The sequence below is a fragment of the Plectropomus leopardus genome, chromosome 11, assembly GCF_026936395.1.
Source record: "Plectropomus leopardus strain MGB_pleo_1.0 chromosome 11, ASM2693639v1, whole genome shotgun sequence".
NCBI lineage: Eukaryota > Metazoa > Chordata > Actinopteri > Perciformes > Serranidae > Plectropomus > Plectropomus leopardus.
In genome coordinates this window covers 33,635,739-33,657,577 of record NC_142186.1, presented here as the reverse complement: position 1 = coordinate 33,657,577, position 21,839 = coordinate 33,635,739, and the positions used below count along the sequence as shown (strand labels likewise).

General features: G+C 38.4%; 3 protein-coding genes across 4 annotated transcripts in view; 1 reads left to right on the top strand and 2 right to left on the bottom strand.

The window, feature by feature from the left end:
• bcan (brevican) overlaps positions 1 to 4,339 on the bottom strand; it is a 31,888-nt gene extending 27,549 nt beyond the window's left edge. The window contains exons 1-2 of the mRNA XM_042489814.2: positions 3,665 to 4,339; positions 2,277 to 2,572 (exon numbers count right to left, since the gene is read on the bottom strand). The gene's annotated coding sequence lies outside the window, so the exon portion shown is untranslated. The remainder of the gene's footprint in view (positions 1 to 2,276; positions 2,573 to 3,664) is intronic.
• Positions 4,340 to 4,551: 212 nt separating this feature from the next.
• On the bottom strand, positions 4,552 to 9,888 carry isg20l2 (interferon stimulated exonuclease gene 20-like 2). Of its 2 annotated transcripts, none has more exons than XM_088084677.1 (4): positions 9,731 to 9,888; positions 6,753 to 7,542; positions 6,109 to 6,309; positions 4,552 to 5,300 (listed from the first exon to the last, which is right to left on the bottom strand). In XM_088084677.1, exons 2-4 carry the CDS (start codon positions 7,404 to 7,406, stop codon positions 5,166 to 5,168), a joined length of 990 nt encoding a protein of 329 aa, XP_087940803.1. In that variant the 5' UTR covers positions 7,407 to 7,542; positions 9,731 to 9,888; the 3' UTR covers positions 4,552 to 5,165. The 2 variants fall into 2 exon arrangements, with proteins under 2 accessions (XP_087940803.1, XP_042345749.2); XM_042489815.2 differs by lacking the exon at positions 9,731 to 9,888 and adding an exon at positions 8,729 to 8,843.
• Positions 8,882 to 18,010, top strand: mettl25b (methyltransferase like 25B). The gene is made up of 8 exons (XM_042489980.2): positions 8,882 to 9,776; positions 11,086 to 11,204; positions 11,947 to 12,169; positions 12,279 to 12,341; positions 13,082 to 13,219; positions 14,066 to 14,865; positions 15,715 to 15,899; positions 16,419 to 18,010. The coding sequence occupies exons 1-8, from the start codon at positions 9,687 to 9,689 to the stop codon at positions 16,502 to 16,504; spliced, it is 1,704 nt and encodes a 567-aa protein (XP_042345914.2). The 5' UTR covers positions 8,882 to 9,686; the 3' UTR covers positions 16,505 to 18,010.
• The last annotated feature ends 3,829 nt before the right edge of the window (positions 18,011 to 21,839 follow it).

Genomic DNA, 21,839 nt, shown 5'->3' with positions numbered 1-21,839 from the left:
TATATACACACACACACACACACACACACACACACACACACACACACTTAGGTATATACATAAAATATATATATATATATATATATATATATATATATATATATGTATTGCTCTGTAACAATTGTTTTAAATATAACTAAAAGAATTACAAATATAGATTTCCAGACGTTTCCCTCGTTTTTTGATCGTATCATATAATCCCCGAGCCAATCTGCAGATGTTCAATTCATGTTTAACTCTTTTTTTAATTTTTTTTTTTTTTGTGGCTTGTCGGACATTTCTTGTCAAGTTTTTAAAGCAATAAAGTGCTGAAAGCAGAACAACAGAACTGGCATCAGCCAGGTGTTAAAGGGTTAAAGCTACAATATGTGACATTTTTAAGGTCTCCAGGCGGCAGAGGAGCAAACAAGCAGCTGTCAGTTTACAGCTCCAGCAGCAACATTAGCAGACAGTCTGTTTATGTCCTCTGAAAACCTAAACAACAGTAAGGAAGCACACTGGATCCGCCAAAGAAAAAATAAAATGTTTCTTATAATTATGTGTCAGTGTTTCATTTTATAATGCTGTCTTATCATTAAAAGGAATCAAAACATAGATTTGTGTGGTGCCACATTCACCGCTTTAAATGCAGATGAAAAAAATGTTTTAGCACCACAGTCTCCACTAGAAATGCCATCATCTGCTGCAAAAAACGCCTAATGGAAACATGTCCATTGTGGAAAAACTAATTTATCTCTAAAACGTTTTTCCGATGGCCTGAGGTGGTATTTCAGGCGATTGTAAAAAGCCATATATATGGAAAACCTTTTTTTGTGTTTTTAATTCCTCCTCTGCAGCTTTCATACGTGACTCTTTATGTTTCCGTGCATGCTGATCCTGCCTGCAGTCCGCTCTGCGTATGTTCTGTATGTGCAAAATGAACAAATTCCTGATGGCTCAGCAGTGGGCAATAAAAGCCGAATTATGCACATGTGGCCACTGCCGGGCCATGACTAATATGATGTGTGCATGAAAAGGAAATCTGCAGAGTCAAGCTCCCAATAACTTGACCCAGGGGGGATCAAATCCATGAAATCCATAGTGTGTCCCCTAATGAGACCAAAGGCGCTCTTTCATGTGTTTCGAGGACTTATTAATACAGCAGGTGAACACTTAATCTTCTTTCATTTCAAATGTCAAAAGAACAATTCAAATCAATAATGTCAAAGTGCATTTAACAAAATCACCAAAAGGATCAGAGAGCTGAGAGATGTTTCTTATTTTCATTTCTCGTTTGGCCTCAAAACGGAGGAGAAAATCTTGTTTTTGACATATTAACACACCAGCAGCAGAAAATCCAAAGCCTCTTTTGGTTTTAAAGCTCTGGCTTTTACTTATGGAGCTAATAACGAGGCATCAAATCAAATTACTCACATTATTGCCCATGCACAAGGAGATTTAGGAGTGCTAAGCAGTATGGTTTAATCTCGACTTAAATCACATGTTGCTCTGCAGTATGTTTTTGCTCGGCCTCGTCTGAAACCTGAAGACTCAGCAGGTCCAAAACTCTGACAAACTGCTGTGAAAATGCAGAAAAATCCTCACACTAGTTTTTATTATTTTATATTATTTTATTACACTATATTTAAAATCATGTAACATTATCCTGACTTTTTAAGCATGTTTTCAAGATATTTTTCTTGTTTGTTATTGGTTTTTTTTATACTTTCCTTTTCTTGCTTTTGTTCAGGTGATTTTCTTGCACTTTTTTTGACTAACTAGTTTGGGTCAATTTCTGTTTGCCTTCTTCCCATTAAAAAAAAAAAAAAAAAAAAAAAAAAATCAATGAATTTTTTCAGAACTTTCAAAGATTTTTAACCCTTTGAAACCTGGATCTACATTGATATTTTTTGTTAAAAAAAGAGCAGCTTGGAAGGAAATGTCCTGCAAACTGTAGATTTAGATTATTATTTTTTTTTAAATAGCAAGGGAAAAATGTTGAGAAAACTATATTTATAATGAGCATAATTTTATTTTTTTTTTTTTTTGCTTTTGTTCAGGTCATTTTCTGGCAGGTTTTACTAATTTGTTGCAAGATTTTTGGTTGTGTCTCCTCGTGAGTTGCTCTTTGCCTTCTTCCCATTTTTGGGAGAAATAAATCCAGTTTACGCAGGTACCAAAGGATTCAAAATTCAACGACTTTCCAAAAATTTCAAATATTTTTACTTATTCCATGACTTTTCCAGTGTTTGGAAAACGTGTTGTGTGCCGTGTTTGTGTTGTGTGTGTGTCCTGACCTGAACCTGTGCGTCCCTCAGTGACGAGCTGGCACTCTGTCGTCTGAGCTCTGAGGCCTCCTGAAGATGCTGCAGAGCTTTTATTAACTCGGTCTTTTTATTGTTGAAAAAGGCTTTCAGTGCTCTCCAGTTTGTTCTGTGGTTCCAGATTTCCGCTGAGTGGTTTGTGTCATCTTCTGTTGAGCACCTGAAGCTCTGCAGAGCTCACAGCTCCAGATTTTCTGGTTGACGAGATTCGGCTTTGCCAGCGACTCAGACTGTGACCGTCAAACGTTTTGGCATCCTGCGCTGTCATCCTGCACACAAAGAACAAACACAGGACTCGTCTTTCTCTCGCTGCCTCCTGTCCACAAACTGTCCAAAAAATACATGAATTCAGCATCGTCTCCAGGTGTCAAAGGTCAAGCTTTCCAAAATGTATCCTCACACAGATCCTCTGTGTGACCGTTGTGCATCATTTGTTGAGCTTTTCACATTTCTGGGGTGTTTTGTATCACCTATTTTCAATCTGTCCTGTTTGATAATTGAAACATCAAACAGATGTAGAAAACAAAAAGATAAATTTAACAAAATCCCACCAGAGAGCTGCACAGATAATCTCACAAAGTGAGACTCTTTACAGTGTTTGACACTTTGGGTGGTTCCTGATTTAAAATGAGAGCGAATCCGACTCATGGAGGGTTTCTTCCTCTTTAATGAGCCTTTCAGACAAAAATTTTAAAGAATATAACTCTGCCAAAAGTTTTCAAAAATGAACAAAAATTTTGAAGAAAAACTTGCCAAAAAATTAAAAGAAAAAAATGTTGAGAAAAAAAATCCTTGCCAATAAGTTTAAAAGAAAAATATGCCAAAAATATTAAAACATTGCCAATTTTTTTTTAAAAACATCAAAAATATAAAGGGAAAAAAATAATCACCAAACATTTTAAAGTTAAAGAAAAAAAAATTGCATAATTGATTTTAAAGAAAAAAGACCATATGCTACCGCTACTAAGTTAAATGTGGTGTCAATAATTAACATGTAATGCAACCCTAATTATTTACCTTTCAGACAGCATATTTCATATTATGTCAATTTTTGTAGAGTTGTGTTTGTATGTATGAACTTCTCACATTTCTGAGGTATTTTATATCATCATTCACACGGTCCTATTTGATAATTAAAAAATCACTAAACAACTGTAAATTTAAATTTAACTAAATCCTGCCAGAGAGCTGCACAGGCGCTCACAGAGACTAACACTGCCTTGTTTGCTGAGTCATGGCTCGTGGAGACTTTCCTCTCGGTGGCCGCAGCCCACTCAGTGTGGCTTTTTCAGGATGGACGGCGTGCTGTATAATTAATGAGCAGGTGTTAAATTCACAGCAGGTCAGTGCTGATCGCTCACCTTTCAGGACAAACTCTTTGGCGGAGAATGCAGCGAGCGGAGGATGGAGAGGAGGAGACGCCGTGATGATCTGAGGACAGACAGGCTGGTCCTGGACAGGACAGGAGAGGACGCACAGTGGCGGGTAAAAACAGCAAGATCCCCACATGATTCTGTACCTGGTCCAAGGCAGTGGTTCCCAACTGATGGGTCACTGTCCAAAAGCGGGTAGTGGGTTCATTCTTGATGGGCCGCAAGTGACTCGTGACCATGTCAAGTTTGGACAAACACACTTTATTTTGGAGGAATGTGAATATGCAGCACAGATCTTTTGTTTTGAAGTTTTGTTTTGTTTTTGAGAGCAGTAACTATTTTACCGTCCTGTTGTTGGTTTTATGCAGCCTGTTTTTTTTTTGTTTTGTTTTGTTTTGTTTCAGAAATTGGAGTAAGCTTAAGGGACTGTTCTTTATTTTTTAGAGGAGGGGTGTGGCTGCTAAAATTATTTTCCTTTGATGGGGGAAAAAAGAGTTTGTCTCAGATGTTGAGCTCAAGAACCGTCAGAAATGTAAGAAAAAAACAAAAAACAATGATAATTTATGTTTTCAGTTTCTATCTGTGAAAAATTGCGTCATTTTGGCAAATTTTATTTTGGCGAGCCCCAGGATTGGAAAGCAAGTTTTCTTTAAAAATCACTGGAAAATTCAAAGAAAGAAACTAAATCAATTAAAAAATCAAATATAAAAATTGGCCAAAAAATCTGGAGGAAAAACACTCCAGTTTCTTTTAAGAAATTGCCACAATGTTTTTAAAGATAAAACCACTGCCAAAAAGCTAAAAAAAACACAAAAACAAACTTTTTAAAAATAACCAAAAATTTTAAAAGGAATAAAAAGCCCACAATTTTAAAATACAAATAAAATCATCGTCATGACAAGTTTATGAAAAGAAATTTATACAATTATTTAAAAAACCTGATTTTTCCAATTATTTTTGAGATTTTACAACACAACATCAGAAAAAATGATTCATAAAATCCTACCTCCCATGTCTGATTAATTTTAAAACCACTGAAAGATTAATTTAACTCATTAAAACACCAATTAAGCCCTTATTTTAAGATGAATGACGTCTCTTAAAGCTTTAATTTTGACTTAATTTCATCTGCTGGACTGCACATGTGATCAACACTTACCTGTTGGAAACCTGAAAGCATTTATTTTGGTGTTTGGGGTCATGGACACAGTTTGAATGATGTCATTGAGCTGCAGAATGACAACATGGCCGCCCCCTGCTGGCAGCAGCACCTTTAAACACAAACCCTGAGAGAGATCAGCTGAGGCCGCCGGCAGCAGCAAACCCAACAGTCATTTCGGCCTCCTGCCATCATGACGTCTCAGTTTTTTTAAACGGAGCTGATAAAAATCCATCAGCTCCGTCACGTGTCGACAGGACGGCAGGAGGAGTGCGTCCTGTCGGCGAGCAGCCACATACCTGCTACACCAAACGTCTCTTTAAACTCTGTTTATTTGTGTGTCGTCTCTCGAGACGCAGCCTGAGACCTGGAGGCCAGCGTCCTCTCCCACTCCTCCTCCACCACTCTGTAGAGCTCCATGGTCGCTCGGGCGTCCTCTACCGAAGAGTGTCCCCTCTTCCCGGTCTGAGGACACAAAAGACGACAACTTTACATTTTAAAACACTGCAACAAAAAAAAAACAACATTCACATTAAGTCACAGGTTTCCTTTGAACTGCAGTTTACGTCGAGGTTATTACAGCTAACTAACACTAGGATAAAAAATGTAGTTTACGGAATAAAAGTAAAAACTAGAATCTAAAAAAGAAAACTAACTGAAACAATATCATGTTTGAAAAAATAGAAACAGGAAATGTCTTTGTCTTTGTCAGTTTGGTCAATTTTATTAGCTCAAGCATGAGGAGGTATTTTTACAAAGAAAAAAAGAAAAAATTCCAATTTCTTTTCAAAACCCTCCCAAAAATTTTAAAGAAAAAAAAATTCCCAAACGTTTTGAAAAAATTACCCTAAATTTTAGAGTGAAAATAAATCCCAAAAATTGTAGAGTAAAAATATATGTATTCATTTTTCTTTAAAAAAAAAAAAAAAAAGATCATAAATTTCAGAAGACAAGCAGAAAAAAATGCGGCTTTGGGTGCCGTGTTTTAAAAAAATGTTGGCAGTGTTTTTCCTACAAAGGTTTGGTCTAACCCTGCATGTCCAAGAAATCCGAGAAACCTGGCTTTAACTGACCACACTTTATTTTTGCAATTTGTTTTATTTCATTCTGTTTAAACTGTTATTTACACTGTGTCAATTAAAATTGACTATGTGGTCATTTTTCGTATGTGTGAACCTTGAACTGATGACTGAGGAGAAATCTGGACCCAGCAGGAAACCGCTGAGTCCAGCTGCTCAGGTGCAGGTGTGACAGGTGAGATCCTGGTCTGTACCTGGATGTCTCGGTTGAAGATGGCCTTGGTGAGTCTCTTCAGCGAGGCGCACTCGTGTTCAGCGAAGCCGGCCTTCAGGTTGAGCAGAGGGATTCGCGACGTGTCTCTGGTCAGGGCGGCGGGGTGAGTGTAACCCAGGACCTTGAAGTCGTTGTGGATGGCGTGGCCGACCACCACCTTCCCCATGAGCAGCCTCAGGATCTGCCCGCAGAGAAAAACACTCACCGATTCATTTCAAGAACAGTTTGAAGAAGAGTTTGGTTGACTGGGCAAAACACAGAGTCACATTCCCTGTATGTGTAAATGTGCTTCTGAAATCTGATTCTGATTCTGGAGCTGCAATTTTAATTCTGTTTCACATAAATCACTCTGCTGATACATGTTGACCCATCTAATCCGGAGATCCGGAGAACAGCAGAAACAAAAGTTGGCGTGGCATTGTGGTATTTACATTTCAATATGTGTCGGCCGTGGAGTAGTGTTCAGAAGGTAAGAAATTATAGATATTATATAAGAAAAAATAAACATTAATAACAGATTATAAAAAAGCTAAACAAAACAAACAAAGTGAAATAAAATAAAATAAGCTGTCGACTGCAGCAGAGAAAACACTCGTGTATGTGAGCTGTTGCTGATTTGCTCACCTCCCTCCTGGCCTCAGAGTACTGCGTGGCATTGACGAGGTCACTGCGCCGGATGCCGCTCCACCGCGTGCGGTAGTCGGTGACAGGCACGGAGGGGTTGATGAATTTGTCGTAGACCACGTCTCCGTCGTAGTTCACCAGACTGCAGCGGGCCAGTTGGCTGATGCTCCCTTTGGGTCCCGTGCCCACCATCTCGCAGTCGATGGCGAGGAATTTGGTGGGGATTCCTGTTGGCGTGGCAGCAGATTTGTTGCTGCTGGACGCTGAAGGCAGGTGGGTGCTGGTTGTTGCGTTTGACTTCACGGTGTCCTTTGGCTTTTCGTGGCGGCCTGAGGTGTTCACAGTCGATGACGGCGTCTCAGAGCTACAGTGTGCAGCGCCGCCGGAGCTGCTTGGAAGAGGTAAACTTCTGTCGTGTGAGGAGGTGTGATGTGACGGCTGACCTGCCGGCGCTCCATTTAGGCGGGGAGGTGGGTTGTGTCTAGACTGTCCCGTCTGATGGTCGCCGCCGTGTCCACCTTCCAGGAGGCCCTTCTGCTTTAAAAGCCGCATCTTCTTCCGGATGCGTTTGTTTCTGTTCTTCTTGTTTTTGGTCACCGTTCTCCTCTGAGCAGCGTCATCAGAAAAGCAAAGGTTTATCGTGATGTCCGACATGTTTGGAGTCCAGCAGAGGTCAAAAGAAATGTTTCTGAAAGCAATTGCGCAGATGTGTTTCTGATAGCCGTCTCAATGCGTCCTCACGATGTTTGATCCCGTTTCTGTCAGCTGACGCCAGTTTAAACGAACCATTCTGAAACAGAAATACACGAAACAAAACAACAAACAGAAAGTCATGAGACCCAGTCTGAGCGTAAATTCAGCACCTCTTCATCAGTGGGTCCCAAAAAGTGGGTCACAGGTCCATTCTGACTCATGACCTTGTCAAGTTTGTGAAAAACACACTTTATTTTGAGGCACAGTGAATTTCCAGCACAGTTTTTTTTATTTTGAAGTGCAGTTTCCTGCTGTGGAGTGAGAACAATATTTTTTTTTCTTGGTTTCATGTGGCCCAATAAATAAGCAACGATAAGCACTTTTTCTATTACGCTCCCTGAGTGACTCTTTTTTGGTTTTATAGCTTCTTTTCTAGTTTCTGGCTGTGAAAAATGCCGTCATTTGTATTTTGGCTGGCCTGCAAGTTTGAAAGGCGTGGCTCCTTCAAAAATTCCCAACCCCCACCCAACACACACACACACACACACACACACACACACACACACACACACACACAGAGAGAAATCACCAATTTTTAAAAGAAAAAAAATGCCAAAAGTTTTAAAAATTACCAAAAAAACAGCAAGCATTTAAGGAAAAGAAAATCACCACACACAAAAAATCAAATGTTTTTAAGAAACAAATTGACCAAAAATATTTTACAAAAAAAATTGCCTAAAATTGTAAAGGAAACAAAATCACTAATATCCTTTATAGAAAAAAAAATCAAAACGTTTTCAAAAATTACCTAAAATTTTAACGAGAAAGAAAAACACAAAAAATTAAAGAAAAAAACCCTAATATACAAACGAAAACACTTTGTACTATATCTTACATTACATACAATGTACTTTATATTTATATACATGTCTGTTGTCGCACCACATTACATGCTTTAAGGCAACGGCCAATTAATCTAAATTAGAAATATGTGCACACCATTCTTAATTTTGCTTACTTTTCTGTTTAAATTTTGGTTATCATGAATCATTACATGTGACTGAATCATACATAAATACGCTCTAAAATGTCAAACACGTTCATGAATCTGAGTTTCTCTTTAACGGACGCCGGCGATGACCGTTAACGACCGTTAGCTCGCTAACGCTAACGGCTACCGCGAGCTAACCGTGTCCGCTGTCCGTTTACGGTCTGACACCGAAATAAAACCCCCCCGTTATGGAAATGTTTTAAAAATAACTTTATGAAAAATGAAACCAGACCTGCTGTGGCTCTCCCTCACCGCTCACGGATCTTCTTCCTGCTCAAACAGCGGAAACTGAATCACAACGAACTATCAACATCCGGGTCACGCTGCCTTCAAGGTGCACATACAAACTGGGAAAAATGAAAAATGAGACGAAAACTAATATTTGACGCATTCACTGTCTTACAAAAAACAAAACAACACGATTTCGAACATGTAGATTGGGGAGAAAAAAAAGGTGGTGTAAAAAAAAACTATGGAGAAAAAAATAATACCGGGGAAAAATGATGGTGGAAAAAGAGATGTCAGAAAAATTATAATAAAAAGGGATGATGGGGAATAAAATAGATGCTGGAAAAAAAATTCGATTGTGAAAAAAATATGATGGAAAAAATTGTTGGTGTGGAAAAAAATATATGGCTAAAAAATAAGAAATTGTAAAAATGATGGAAAAAAGTTAGATCTTGATAAAATAAAATTAAATGGCAGAGAAAAATAAATAGTGGAAAAACTGTATGGGGAAACAAAATATATGGTGTAACAAAATGATGGTGTAAAAAAAAAAATAGATGGTGAAAAGATTCTTAATTTTCGGTTTCAGCGTGATTATTTCTCATTCATTCACTGTAGCAAACTAACGAGCGGCGGATTTGAAATCCAGAATTTACATGAAGCACCTGAACTCGTCGTGCATGTGTGCTGAGAGCTAAGCTAGCGGCTAACCACAACAAGCGACATGTGACACAAAAAGTGCGAGATCTGCGTCCTAAAAACCGGTTTTAAGTACTGCGCGAGATAGTTGGTATATCTAGACAGTTTTGGACTCAATCTGGGAAATAACGCGGTGTTATAAAGCTGGTTTGTGTTAGCATTAGCTCGCCTGAAGTGCATCAGTCCCATCTGCAGCAGGTCTACAGGTCTGCAGGTCTACAGGTCTGCAGGTCTACAGGTGTGCGCGTGTCCAGGTGTGCAGGATGTTTACAGTTGATCAGCAGAGAGATTTGGCGCAGAGACTCACCTCCTTCCTGTCAGTCTACAGCCGGCTGTCTGACTCCTTTATAATCGTGCGTATTTAATCTCCAGCTTCAGTCAGTTTTTGTGTTTTTAATCAAACTTCCAACAAAAACCTCGCTGCTATGGCAACCAGAGCTCCCGTGACAACACTGTGTCATGAAACACTGGACGTCTACATGTGTGTGTGTCCACCAATCATCTGTGAGGTGCATGCAGTGGTACAATGTAACACAGTGCATGTACTCGAGTACTTCAGTGTAGTATTTCCATTTTTTGAAACTTTGTATTTCTCCATCACAACCCAGAGCAAAAAGGCGTGGCCCAAAAATGAATAAAAGAGTCTGTGAAGTTACAAGTAATAATTATAAATTAGTAATATTAATATTAATAATAATAGTAATACATTCACAGAACAGACAAACAAAATATTAAAGAAACTGATCTGGAAAAGTGCTGAAAATAATATATATATATATATACATATATATATATATATATATATATATATACATATATATATATACATACATCTGCATATGTGTCCACCAAATCATGTGTGAGGTCTGAGGTGCAGTGGTAGAATGTAATGAAGTGCATGCACTGGAGTACTTAGCAGTATTTTCCTTTTTTTGGAACTTAATAACGGACCACCACATTTCAGAGGGAAATATTTTACTTTTCACTGCACTACTTTTGTGTGTTAGTTTTAATTACTTTCCTACAACAGAGTTTTAGGGCCACATTGAAGATTTTCTTTTTTTTAGACTTTAAGAATAAAGTAATAATATTATGACATTATGACTTTGTCAGAAAATTACGAAAATGAAGTCATAATTTTATGAGAATAAAAATGTAAATGTATTTTTAATGTAAATGTAGTTTAACCCTTGCTGCCTGCTTTAGGATTACACACACTACACTATCGCTTTACACACAAAATATACTCTTCAAAATCAAACTTTGAAAAAATCATACTTTTTATTTTTTATTTTCTTCTTTCATTGAGTCAATAGTTTTAACAAACACCAGTCCTAATCATAAATATCAAATATTCGTTAATTTCCAGGATTTAAACACTTTAAATGCCAGGCTTTTGTCGTAATGTCACCATGTTTTTAGATGACAGAAAAATAAATGAATTTCAATATACTACATGCTAAATAGATTATTTTTGCTGCTAACAGTCTGGGATATGTCAAAGATTAGCAGCAGCAGTTTGAATGAGTTTCAGTGGAGCATTTTTTGACCTTAACAGTCTGAATGTAAAAATAAGCAACAAAATGAAGAAAGAAAAGCACCTAAAATGCAGCAAACAGTCCCTAAGGGGTTAAATAACGGTCCCTGTTATTTGTCCTGCAGGAGTTCTTCACTGAGGATCTGTGGCAGACTTTGCCCGTCAGCTGGCAGCCGGCGCTGCAGGACCTGACGTACCCTCAGATCGCAGACCTGTTACTGGATGCTGCACATGGAGAGCGCAAGTATTAATACTCAGTAATACTAAAACTTGACAGAAGTAGTTTGTTCACTGTAGTGAAGTTTGTGTTTTGAAGTCTGGCTGCAAATGAGGGACATTTTTTAGTTTGATCCAGGTGGTGGGCAAACCGTGGCTCTGCAGCTCTTTGGCTCCTCTGAAGCGGCTTCCTGTGGCTTTGTCAGAAAAATCTAATGGAAATGAATAATCATTATTTTTGTGATTGTGGCTTTCTACAGTCGCCCTGATGCCAAACATAAAGAATAGATAGAACAGATTTATACTCATATATATATATGACCTGAAAATTAGATTTAAAGAGATGGAGAGAGAATCATTACAAAATTATCAAATAACCAAGGAAAAATACAGAGAAAATTAAAAACTAAAATTAATGTTATTTTTATCATTATTGTTTTTTTCCTTTTATTTAAGGTAATTTTCTTGTAACTTTTTAAAAAATTAATTTGCTTATTTTGGCATATTTTTCATTGCTGATTTCTTTCCATGTTTTGGAAAGAAATCAAGCCAATTTTCTGAAGTTTTAAAGGGTGAAGACAATCAGGATTTCAGTAGTAGATTTAATATGTAAACCTAGTCATCATGTGTTTTCTTTTTCTTTATGTTTTTCATTGTCTGTAATTATTACTTTCTTTGTCAGTGTGTTTTTGTATAATTCCATTTATTAAAATGTTTTCAAATAAATCAAATCAAATGATGGTCTGAATAATAATAATTTGTGGTTGCAGATACCCCTCGGTGTGGCCTTTGTCCCTCTTGGCGTTCAGGGCCACGGCTCACGCTCTGGCGTTTCCCAGAGAGAATCGGCGTGAGCGCGAGCGAGGCGGGGCGGCCGGCTCGCTGAAGCCAGAGGAGTTCCTGGAAAACCAAAGTCAGAGTTCGCTGCTGGGACACATCTTCAGGAAACACGTCAAACCCAAAAAACAGCACGAGATCCGCAAGCTGGGCATGGTGCGAGGGCGAGTGTTCATCACGTTTACATCAGAACCAGATTTTTGATTGAATATTTATTGTTTTTAATGAACTGTGTTTTTATTGTGTTTCTTTTGTCAAAGCGCAGCTGGTGAAAACACTGTGTGAGCGCGCTGAGTGCAGCCGTGTGGTGGACGTGGGCTCCGGACAGGTAACATTCTGCTGCTTCATCCAGACTGAACTCTGAGAAGATTTAATATATATATATATATATATATATATATATATATATATATTTAACTTTATTATAGTGTTAAATATGGTTTTCTGTGTAGTTTTCTGTAGTATTTGTCCAGATTTTTTTGGGTAATTTTCTAATAATCCTCCCCTCTTTTTAAAACATATTTTTAGATCATTTTTATGTCATTTTTGCATATTTGTTGCAATTTGGGGAACATTTGTGAGTCTAATGTGCACTGTGCTGTCTCCCTAAAGTCTTAGACTTTTCCAAAAAATGCTAATCCAAACTAATCAGGATTTATGTGGATTCACACTTTATACGAATTTTCCCAAACAAAATTCAAAATTCAAGAAAATCATCTGAAAATTATTGCTGAAAGTAAATATATATATATATATATCTTTATTTGTTTTACTGTAGCAGTGGATAAATCCACATTTGGGGCTCTCGTGTGTTAGTGTCAGCAGGACGGTGTGTTTGTGTGCGTGTGTGTGTGTGTGTGTGCGTGTGTGTGTGTGTGTGTGTGTGTGTTTGTGTGCGTGTGTGTGTGTGTGTGTGCGTGTGTGTGTGTGTGTGTGTCTCTGCAGGTACACACACACACACTGTTCCTGTGGTCAGATTTACTGTTGTTGATCATGTGATCATCACATAAAGAACAGAATCACTGCACATTAAATCCTGAGAGCTCTGCGCCGCTCTGCTCTGAACAGGGTCACCTGACTCGCTTCCTGTCCTTCGGGCTCGGACTGTCTGTGACCGCCATCGAGGCCGATCACAACCTGGTTGCTATGGCGTCCAAGTTTGACGGACAGTTGCTGTGGGCCCTGGAGAAGGAAAAACAGAAAAAGGTTTGTGCTTTACGGACACCATCAGTCCCCCAGACTGATGCTGTTTTCCAAATACAATTAACCCTTTAGGGCTCGCTCTGTGTTATATGCATGAACACAGCCAATATGATCAGAAAATCAGTCCATTTTGACCATATTTGGCATATGGAGAAAATACATGCTACAGTATTTCCACTAGGTACACTGTCACAATCAATGTTTCTGCTGATCATTGATATATCCCAGACTGTCAGCAGCAAAAAAAATATCTATGTAGCATGTAGTAAATTGAAAATAATTCTTTTTTGTGTGTTTTTTTAAATCTAAAAGCATAGTAGCATCAAAAAAAGCTGGAATTTAAATGGTTAAAATTATAAAATATTTGATATTTATGATGAGAACTAATGTTGGTAAAAAAAATTAACTTGGTGAAAGCAGAAATCAATATTAATGTATAATATTTTTGGTAGCCTGATCTTGAAAAGTGTATTTTGTGTACAGAGGGATATGAGTGGGTGTGATATTAAAGCGGGCCCTAAATGGTGAAACTACATTTATAATTATAATAAACTCTAATTTTATATTTAATATTATGTTACAGGAAAAAAGAGAAAGAATAATAAAAAATAAATACATATTTCAAATGATTTTTAGGACTTTTTCAGGTTATTTTCTTAATTTTTTTCTTTCTTTGATTATTATCATTATTATGCTTATTTTCAGTAAATTTCATGTAACATTTTCTACTTTTTTTGTTAATTTTTGCGCCATGTCTTGTTTAGTTAATAAACATTTGTTCAAATAAAAGCTTTATAGATGCTATCAATGCTCAAAACCAAATGTAACAGCCATATTTCTTTCTCGCAGAGCTGCTCCTTTGCTGTCCCGGCGTCACACTCCTCTCCCCGCCATGTGGCCGGCTGGGTGAACCCCAAAGCATCATGGGAGGCCTTTATCGAGCAGCTGAGTGCAGCAGATTGTGTCTTTGACGGTCCCTCAACACCGTCAGGACCCTCCAAAAAGAGACTGCGGGGCTCTGAGCGTCAGGGGGTCCAGACTTCACCACCTCCAGGTTCCTCAGACTCTGACAGCCGCTCCCTGGACTTGACGCCAAAACACCCGTTAAAGGAGTCTGAGGATGAGTCGTCTGCGGAGAGCTGCCGCTCGTGTGTCCGGCCCGTGTGTCAGGAGGCGGTACGTCTGCAGGAGCACGGCCAGCGACACCCAGACTTTGTCCTGACCGGTCTGCACGCCTGCGGTGACCTCAGCGCCACCCTTCTGCGCCACTTTGTGCACTGCCCTCACGTCCGTGGCATCACCTCTGTGGCGTGCTGCTACATGAAGATCACCACCAGAGAAAACCCGACGCCTCCCGGGCTGGTTGCAGCTCCACAGACGCCGGGCCAAGACCCGCTACCCGCAGAGTTCGGATACCCGATGAGCTCCTGGGTGGGGGAGCTGCCGGGCCACCAGCTGTCCTACAAGGCGAGGGAGGGGGCGTGTCACGCTGTGGAGGACTACGTCCGGAGGCTGCGGGAGGAGAGCGAGCTGCTGAGGACCCACTGTTACCGGGCGATGCTGGAGACCTTCATCAGGGACACGAGGCCGGATCTGCGCCGGGCCGGGATCCAGACCATAAAGAAAGCCCACCTGCTGCCGTTCACCGAGTGAGGCCGACAAAAGTTTACACCTTTTATGAATTCACAGCATAACACACTGTGCTGCCCAGGAGAGGAACTCAGTCTCAGACTGTCCAAAAAATACAAACCCAAACTGATCAGGATTCTCCAAACGTATTTTCCAAAACAAAATTCAAAAACTAGTAAATAAAAAAGTTAAAATGACTTGAAAAGTCAAAAAAAATAAAATACTGGAGAAAGTAATATTTATTTATTTATTCAATTTTTCATGCTTTTTAATTGTTAATTTTTTTTACATTATCGCAATTTTAAATATAGTTTTCTGGAGATTTTTTCCTTAATTTTTGGGATAATTTTCTAATAATCCTACTTTTTAAAATTATTTTTAGATCATTTTTACACCACCTTTTACTTATTTCTCGCAATTTTGGGAACATTTGCAAGTCTAATTTGTACCATGCTGCACACAAGAGGAAACTCCAGAAAGGCTCAGACTTTTTCAAAAAATGCTACTCCAAACTAACCAGCATTCATGTGTATTTTCCAAAACAAAAATTCCAAACCAATTAAAAAAGTTACAAGAATTTTTTTAAAAGACCTAAAATATTGCTGAATGTTTAAAATATGCAGATTTATTTATTTATTTATTATAGTTTTTTACTGTAAAATAATTTTAAATATAACATTATCCACCCATCCATCCAATGAAGCCAACACTGACGTATAAAAGGCTGCAGTTCCTCTGATGTCCACATGAGGCTGGCTCCCGGAGCGAGTCAGACCGTCACGTTAAAACTTTACAGCTGAATAAGCATGTTTACACAAAATTACGTCATGGTAAACTCCTGCTCTGTCTGCCCTCGTGTCTCCTCTCAGGTACGCCCGTCTGGGTCTGGCTCGGCTCGGCCTGCCGCCCGGCCTGCCTCTGGACCCGCAGCGGGTGGAGCGGATGCTGCAGCAGCAGGGCCGGGTGGTGGTCTACTTCAGCCTGGCGCTGCTGCTGGCTCCTGTGGTGGAGACGCTGGTGCTGCTGGACAGGATGATCTACCTGCAGGAGAACGGTGAGCCGCTGCACGCCGGGCAGGTTTCCGTTAACCCTCAAACTGCGTGAAGTGTTACTAGGAATATAAAATATGTCTACTTCAAAAAAAAGAGTTGAAATTTTAGGAGAATAAATTAGAAATGTTAGGAGAAGAAAGTTATGATTTTAGGAGAAAAAAAGTCATATCATTACGGGAAAAATTTATGATTATATAAGAATATAGTTGAAATATTAGGAGAATAAAATTGTAATTTTCAAAAAATAATATTACCACAATAATGACGGCTCATGCGGTGGCTGCAATAGAAATAAAGCTGCTGATGTTTTGAACATCCATCGCCATGGTTACTGGGATGTTATCACTAGAGGAGAAGTTGCATAACATCACTCAGTGGAAACACAGTCAGCTCCACATTGAGTTTTATCCACATTTACTAAATATCGCAGACGTTTTGTGCAGGTCTGTGACGGAAACCTGCCTGCTGTGACTCTGTTTAATAAACTGCAATCATTTTGCTGAAGTCTCGTCTCTCTGCAGGTTTGGTCAGTCAGCTGGTTCCTCTCTTCGACCCAAACTTCTCTCCAAGAAACTTTGTGCTGGTGGCTCTGAAGCCGCGTGGATGAGGAGGAGAAACCTCACGAATGACTCTTTGGTGGAAAAAGTTACTTTTTGACTGTAAAATATGACTCATGATGCTCTCACAATACAACGAATCCCAAGTCGTAACCTTTGGAAGTTGGATCAGTATCAGTTGTTTTTTTTTAGTGTATGTGCTGTCGTCAGACGCCTTTTACAAGCCATTTAACCCTTTCAAACCTGAGCACATTGCTTTGATTTCTTTCAAAAACATAGAAAAAAAGTCATTGCATAATTTGACAAGAAATTGGTAAACATGTGACAAAAAAATAATGTTAAATTAGTTTTAGATAATTAGGAAATGTATCAGTTTCATTTCATTTTATTTTATTATGAGAAAATTATCAAAATATTTATGATTATTTCCATTATATATTTACAGTTCTGTTGGATATTCTTTTTGCACCTTTTTTTGGGGAAAAATTGGCAATGAGCAATGTGACAAAAAAATGTTACACAAACTGCAAGAAATTAGTAAAATGTGACTTAAGTAAACGTGACTAAGGAAATGACCTGGAAAAATTAGGTTTAAAGAGGGGACATATTGACAAAATTACTTTTAAAGAACAATAGGAACATTTACTAGAAAACTATAGTAATAATTGTTTTTAATATATATTTAAAATTCTTTCCAGATTTTTTTTTTGTTATTCTTGTTTTTTTTTTTTTTTCATGTTTTCTTTCTACCCCCTTAATTTCAGGTCATTTTCCTGTAAATTTTTAGGACCATTTTTTGTTAAGTTTCTCATTGTCTTCACATGTTTTTGGAAGGGATAAAAACAAATTTGCTCACATTTCAAAGGGTTAAAGTTATTTTTATTTTAGCCTACACTTCTCAGAGATATTAAATAATGAACGTTTAAGGATTTATTTTTGTTTTTCTGGCCTTTGGACGTCCTCTGACATGTCCTTCCTGCTGTGCAGCCCCTTAGATTTTCTGGTTTATGGAGGCATGAATCCATGACGCTGTAATTCTAGTTTTATTTTAACATAGAAAACTATTTTTTTCACGTAACAGTACCAGCCGAATCAAGTCAACTCGAACTCGGTGGAGCAGGCTCAGAAAACCATAGATCAAGTTTTTGCATGTTTTATGAAATTCAGTACAAACCAAACAGCAGTTTATGAAAGTGTTGGATTGAAGTACGAGCAGCATCTCTGCAGAAACACTGCCATGGTGGAATCATGGATCTTTCTGTCAATAAATTCATCAAAAACTTTAATCTTTAACCCTAAAGGCCCATTTAGATATTACACACTTCTTTGACTCTGCACACAAAATCAAGCTTTAAAAATATTATACATTAATATAATTTTCTACTTTCATTGAATTAATTTTTTAACCAACATCAGTCCCAATCATAATATCAAATATTTGTTAATTTTCAGAATTTTAACCATTTAAACACCAGGTTTTTGTCATGACACCACTATGTTTTTAGATGAATATATTTAATAAGCTTCATGCTAAGTAAATTGTTTTTTGCCACTGACAGCCTGGGATATGTCAATGATTAGCAGCAATGCTGATTTTTGTGTATTTTTTTTGTGCAGTTTTAAATACACACACTCATACTGCTCTGCAAACAAAATGTGCTTTTCAGAATGAGGCTATAAAAAATATTATACATTATTATGATTCTCCACTTTCATTGAGTTTATTTTTTAACCAATATCAGTCATAATCATAAATATCAAATATTCATTACTTTTCCGAATTTTAACCATTTAAAAGCCAGGTTTCTGTCATGATGCCACTATGTTTATAGATAAAAAAACACTTAATAATTATTTTCAGTATACTACTTGCTAAGTATATTATTATTTTGCCGCTGACAGTCTGTATTTTCTCCATATGCCAAATATGGTCAAAATGACGTCAAAATAGTCAAAATGACAAATTTCAAGTCAAAAGCCCAGAATGACACCCAGAAATAATACAATGCAATACAATATATACATAAAATACTTGTATAAACTTTGACCATAAGTATGTAATTTTATGAGGTAGGCTTTGTCCTGATCATTCCTGTTGGTGTCACACCAGTTCCACCAGCATGTAAAAACCAGCAGATGTCACTAAAGGACTGCACTACATCTACACTCTAAATCCCAAGTCAAAAAAGTAACTCTGGTTTTGTTGCTGATGTAGTTTGTAATATTATTTAAAGGAGTCACATGAGCTTTGTTCACCCAAACTTTAATGTTTTCTTCATTTTATTTTTTTTTTAATTTAAGATTGTTACTTTTTGACTTCATATAACTTCAAATTCATATTTTATCAGCAGCACTTTATATTCTGAGATGTTTGTAGATCCACAGGCTGATTAAAGGGACACCTGTATTTTTATAACGATATGAGCTGATGATTGCTGCCTTTGAGTGGACTGCGGATTCTGTGGTGCTCCTCCTGTAAGCTGAGACTTGAGAGCTGCAGTTTCTGTCTGGCGACATCAGGAAAGATGAGTTGATCTCATCTATTTAGCTTGGATAAAGACAGGAAGAAAGCAAGAAGGGAAAAAAAAAGTATCCGCCTTCTGGTGGTAACATCACGACAGTTTCCCTCAAACTCCACAAACAAACACCAGCCAGAATCTGCACGCCGATTCCCGCTCAGGGTGATGCGGTGGTGGGACTTGGAGGTGTATGTGGGAAATCCAGGGAGGGATGAGAAGTTTTTGGGAGACAGTGTGTTTGTTTTCTCCGCCTGGCGCAGTACTGAAGCCAAAAGCTGCATGTGAGAATCTGTGGGAATCTCTACAGAAAAAAAGAAAGTGAGATGAAGACGGAGTCAAAGCTGTGAGTCAGAGCAGAGACTTCACTGAGATCAGGAGTCTCAGCAAGTCATATAAGGAACATTTTTTAGTGTCTTTGACCTTTGACCTTCATATAGTCAAAGAGTTCATGCAATGTTACACTAATAAGTCATGTACTGATGAACTGATGTTTTGTATTTTATTTAATCAAATTCTGTTATTTATGTATTTATGTATTTTATACAACCTGGTACAATGTGTCTCTCCTTGTTTTATATAAGGTTGATGTTTTATTGTGCACTGTCCCTGTCTAAATAAAAATGCATTACACTGCATTTAGTAATTTATTTTACCTTGTATATCTTATCTCTTTACTTTTTAAAATTGTTAAGTACTTTGCGTTAAAGTACTTTGAACTGCCCCGTTGTAAGAAATTTATTTGAGAAGTTTTGTGGAAAAAAGAATGTTGGCATTGCACGTTTCTGCAAACCTCAAATATAGGTGGGTGTCCACTGACCCTCAAGTTGCGCAGACTGAAATTGGGAATATGAAATATACCTAATTGGTAACCAGTCAACTTTGAAAAAAGAAAAAATCCTCCCATTTATCGCAAAAAGAGCTTTTACCCTCTCAGGTGGTATTTCAGGTGAAAATGTTAAATGGAAAGCCGTTAAGAAACATGGTGGTGAAACATTGCGTTCTCCACAGATGAGGGCCTGCTCCCTGTGAAGACATTAGATGCTCATTATAAGGTCACAAAAACACAATGATTCTTATTTTCAGGTGATTATACACTATTTCTCCCAATATATCCCCCTAAATCTCACAGACTGGCCTTTTAATAAAACTCCTAAATTGAGGTCAGATTGTCTCAGTTGCCTCATTTTCTCTCATAATCACATTTAAAAGTGTGACTGCCTCAAACAGGCTCATTTGACAGGATGCTTATTGTTGTTCCTCCCTTCAGCAGTTGTTGTTGGAGCGCCATGCGTTTGTGCCTTCCCCATTTTGCTTGTCCAAAGCCACGCCTGAAAACCGCCTGAAAACCACCAGCACATGTGGACGTTGCATGGGATCAAACCTTTTTCCAGCGTGCCACATCTCTCATCATCACCCCCAGTTTCCACTAAAAAGCCCCCCACCCCGGTCCTTCTGCTTGCTCTCACGGTGGTATTTTCGCAAACTCCCAGCTGATCCAGGGCTGGCGGGCTCGGACGAAATACAATAACTGAGGCTGAGTTGTCGTCAGGGCTGTCAGAAACGCAGAGGTGTCGCTGGACGGGACGCTGCTGAAGGACGAGCTATTGAAAACTGTTAGCTCAGCTTGAGATTACACTGAGGGAATTTGTTTTTACACCAAACACAGCGTGGCAGAGGCACCGGCCGGGTCAGGGTGTGGGTGGGTAAGCTCTGGGTTTTTGGCCAAGTCATTGTGGCTGGGGGTTGACGACACCCTCTATCCAAAACGTTTCATGTTGAAGGGACTCTCTGCTAATTAAAGACAGCTGCGTGTCTGAATTAAACATGTCCACTCGAAAAAAAAGACATTTAAGGACTGAATTTTACAGAACACAGTCACCTATCTTGAGATTTCTTTCTTCAACCTGCTCAAATACAAGTTTGTGTTCAGATCTGCAGTTTCCTGTCATATTACAGTATAAATGGCCTTTAAGTTGTGTAGTGTGTCTAAGCTTTGTCACAACATCTCATTATTACATTTATTATTTTTGGGAATCTAAACTTTCAGGTGAAAAAAATATACATGTGAAGAAGTAACTCTGTTCCTTTACATGCAGTAGTCTATTATAATGTATCTATCTTTAAAACATATGTGTGTGTGTGTGTGTGTGTGTGTGTGTGTGTGTGTGTGTGTGTGTGTGTTGTCAGTGAGTAGGCTGAGGTGTGAAACAGTTGGCGTTGTTTATAAGCTGCAGATCTCAGAGCAGCGAGGTCATCTCTGCTGCACAAACATCTCCCAGATGGCTGCAGGAGCAGAAGACGAAGAGGAGGAGGAGGGTTCTGGACAGTGAGGGGACCATTGATGCCAAAATAACCAAGGGACAGTGGGAAGATGGCTGTGTGTGTGTGTGTGTGTGTGTGTGTGTGTGTATGTGTGTGTGTGTGTGTGTGTGTATGTTTTATTTAATCAAGAAATACAATGGGTGATAATTACATAATTGCGAAAGTATGAATCACTATTTGTTGAACTAACCTCCTTGTTGTAATGGTGGAGCAATGGGCACAATCCTGTGTGTGTGGGTATGTGTGTGTATGTGTCTGTGTGTGTGTGTGTGTGTGTGTGTAAGTGTGTGTACATGTACATGTGGGCATTGTGTCTTTTCAGTAAAATACCACTAGTACTTTATCAAGATTCAGATTTGTTTTCTTGTGCTTTCTTTGTGTTTTTACACACCAACACGCACGTGTTTAAATGCCCCGCTCTAATGTGTGTTCTTGCCTTGCTATCTTTGTGAGGACCATGTTGAGTTTTAGACCTCAAGGCTGACCTCTTCAAAGTTGTTTGTAGGGTTAAACTTGGGTTAGGTTCAGTTTAAGATTATGGCAC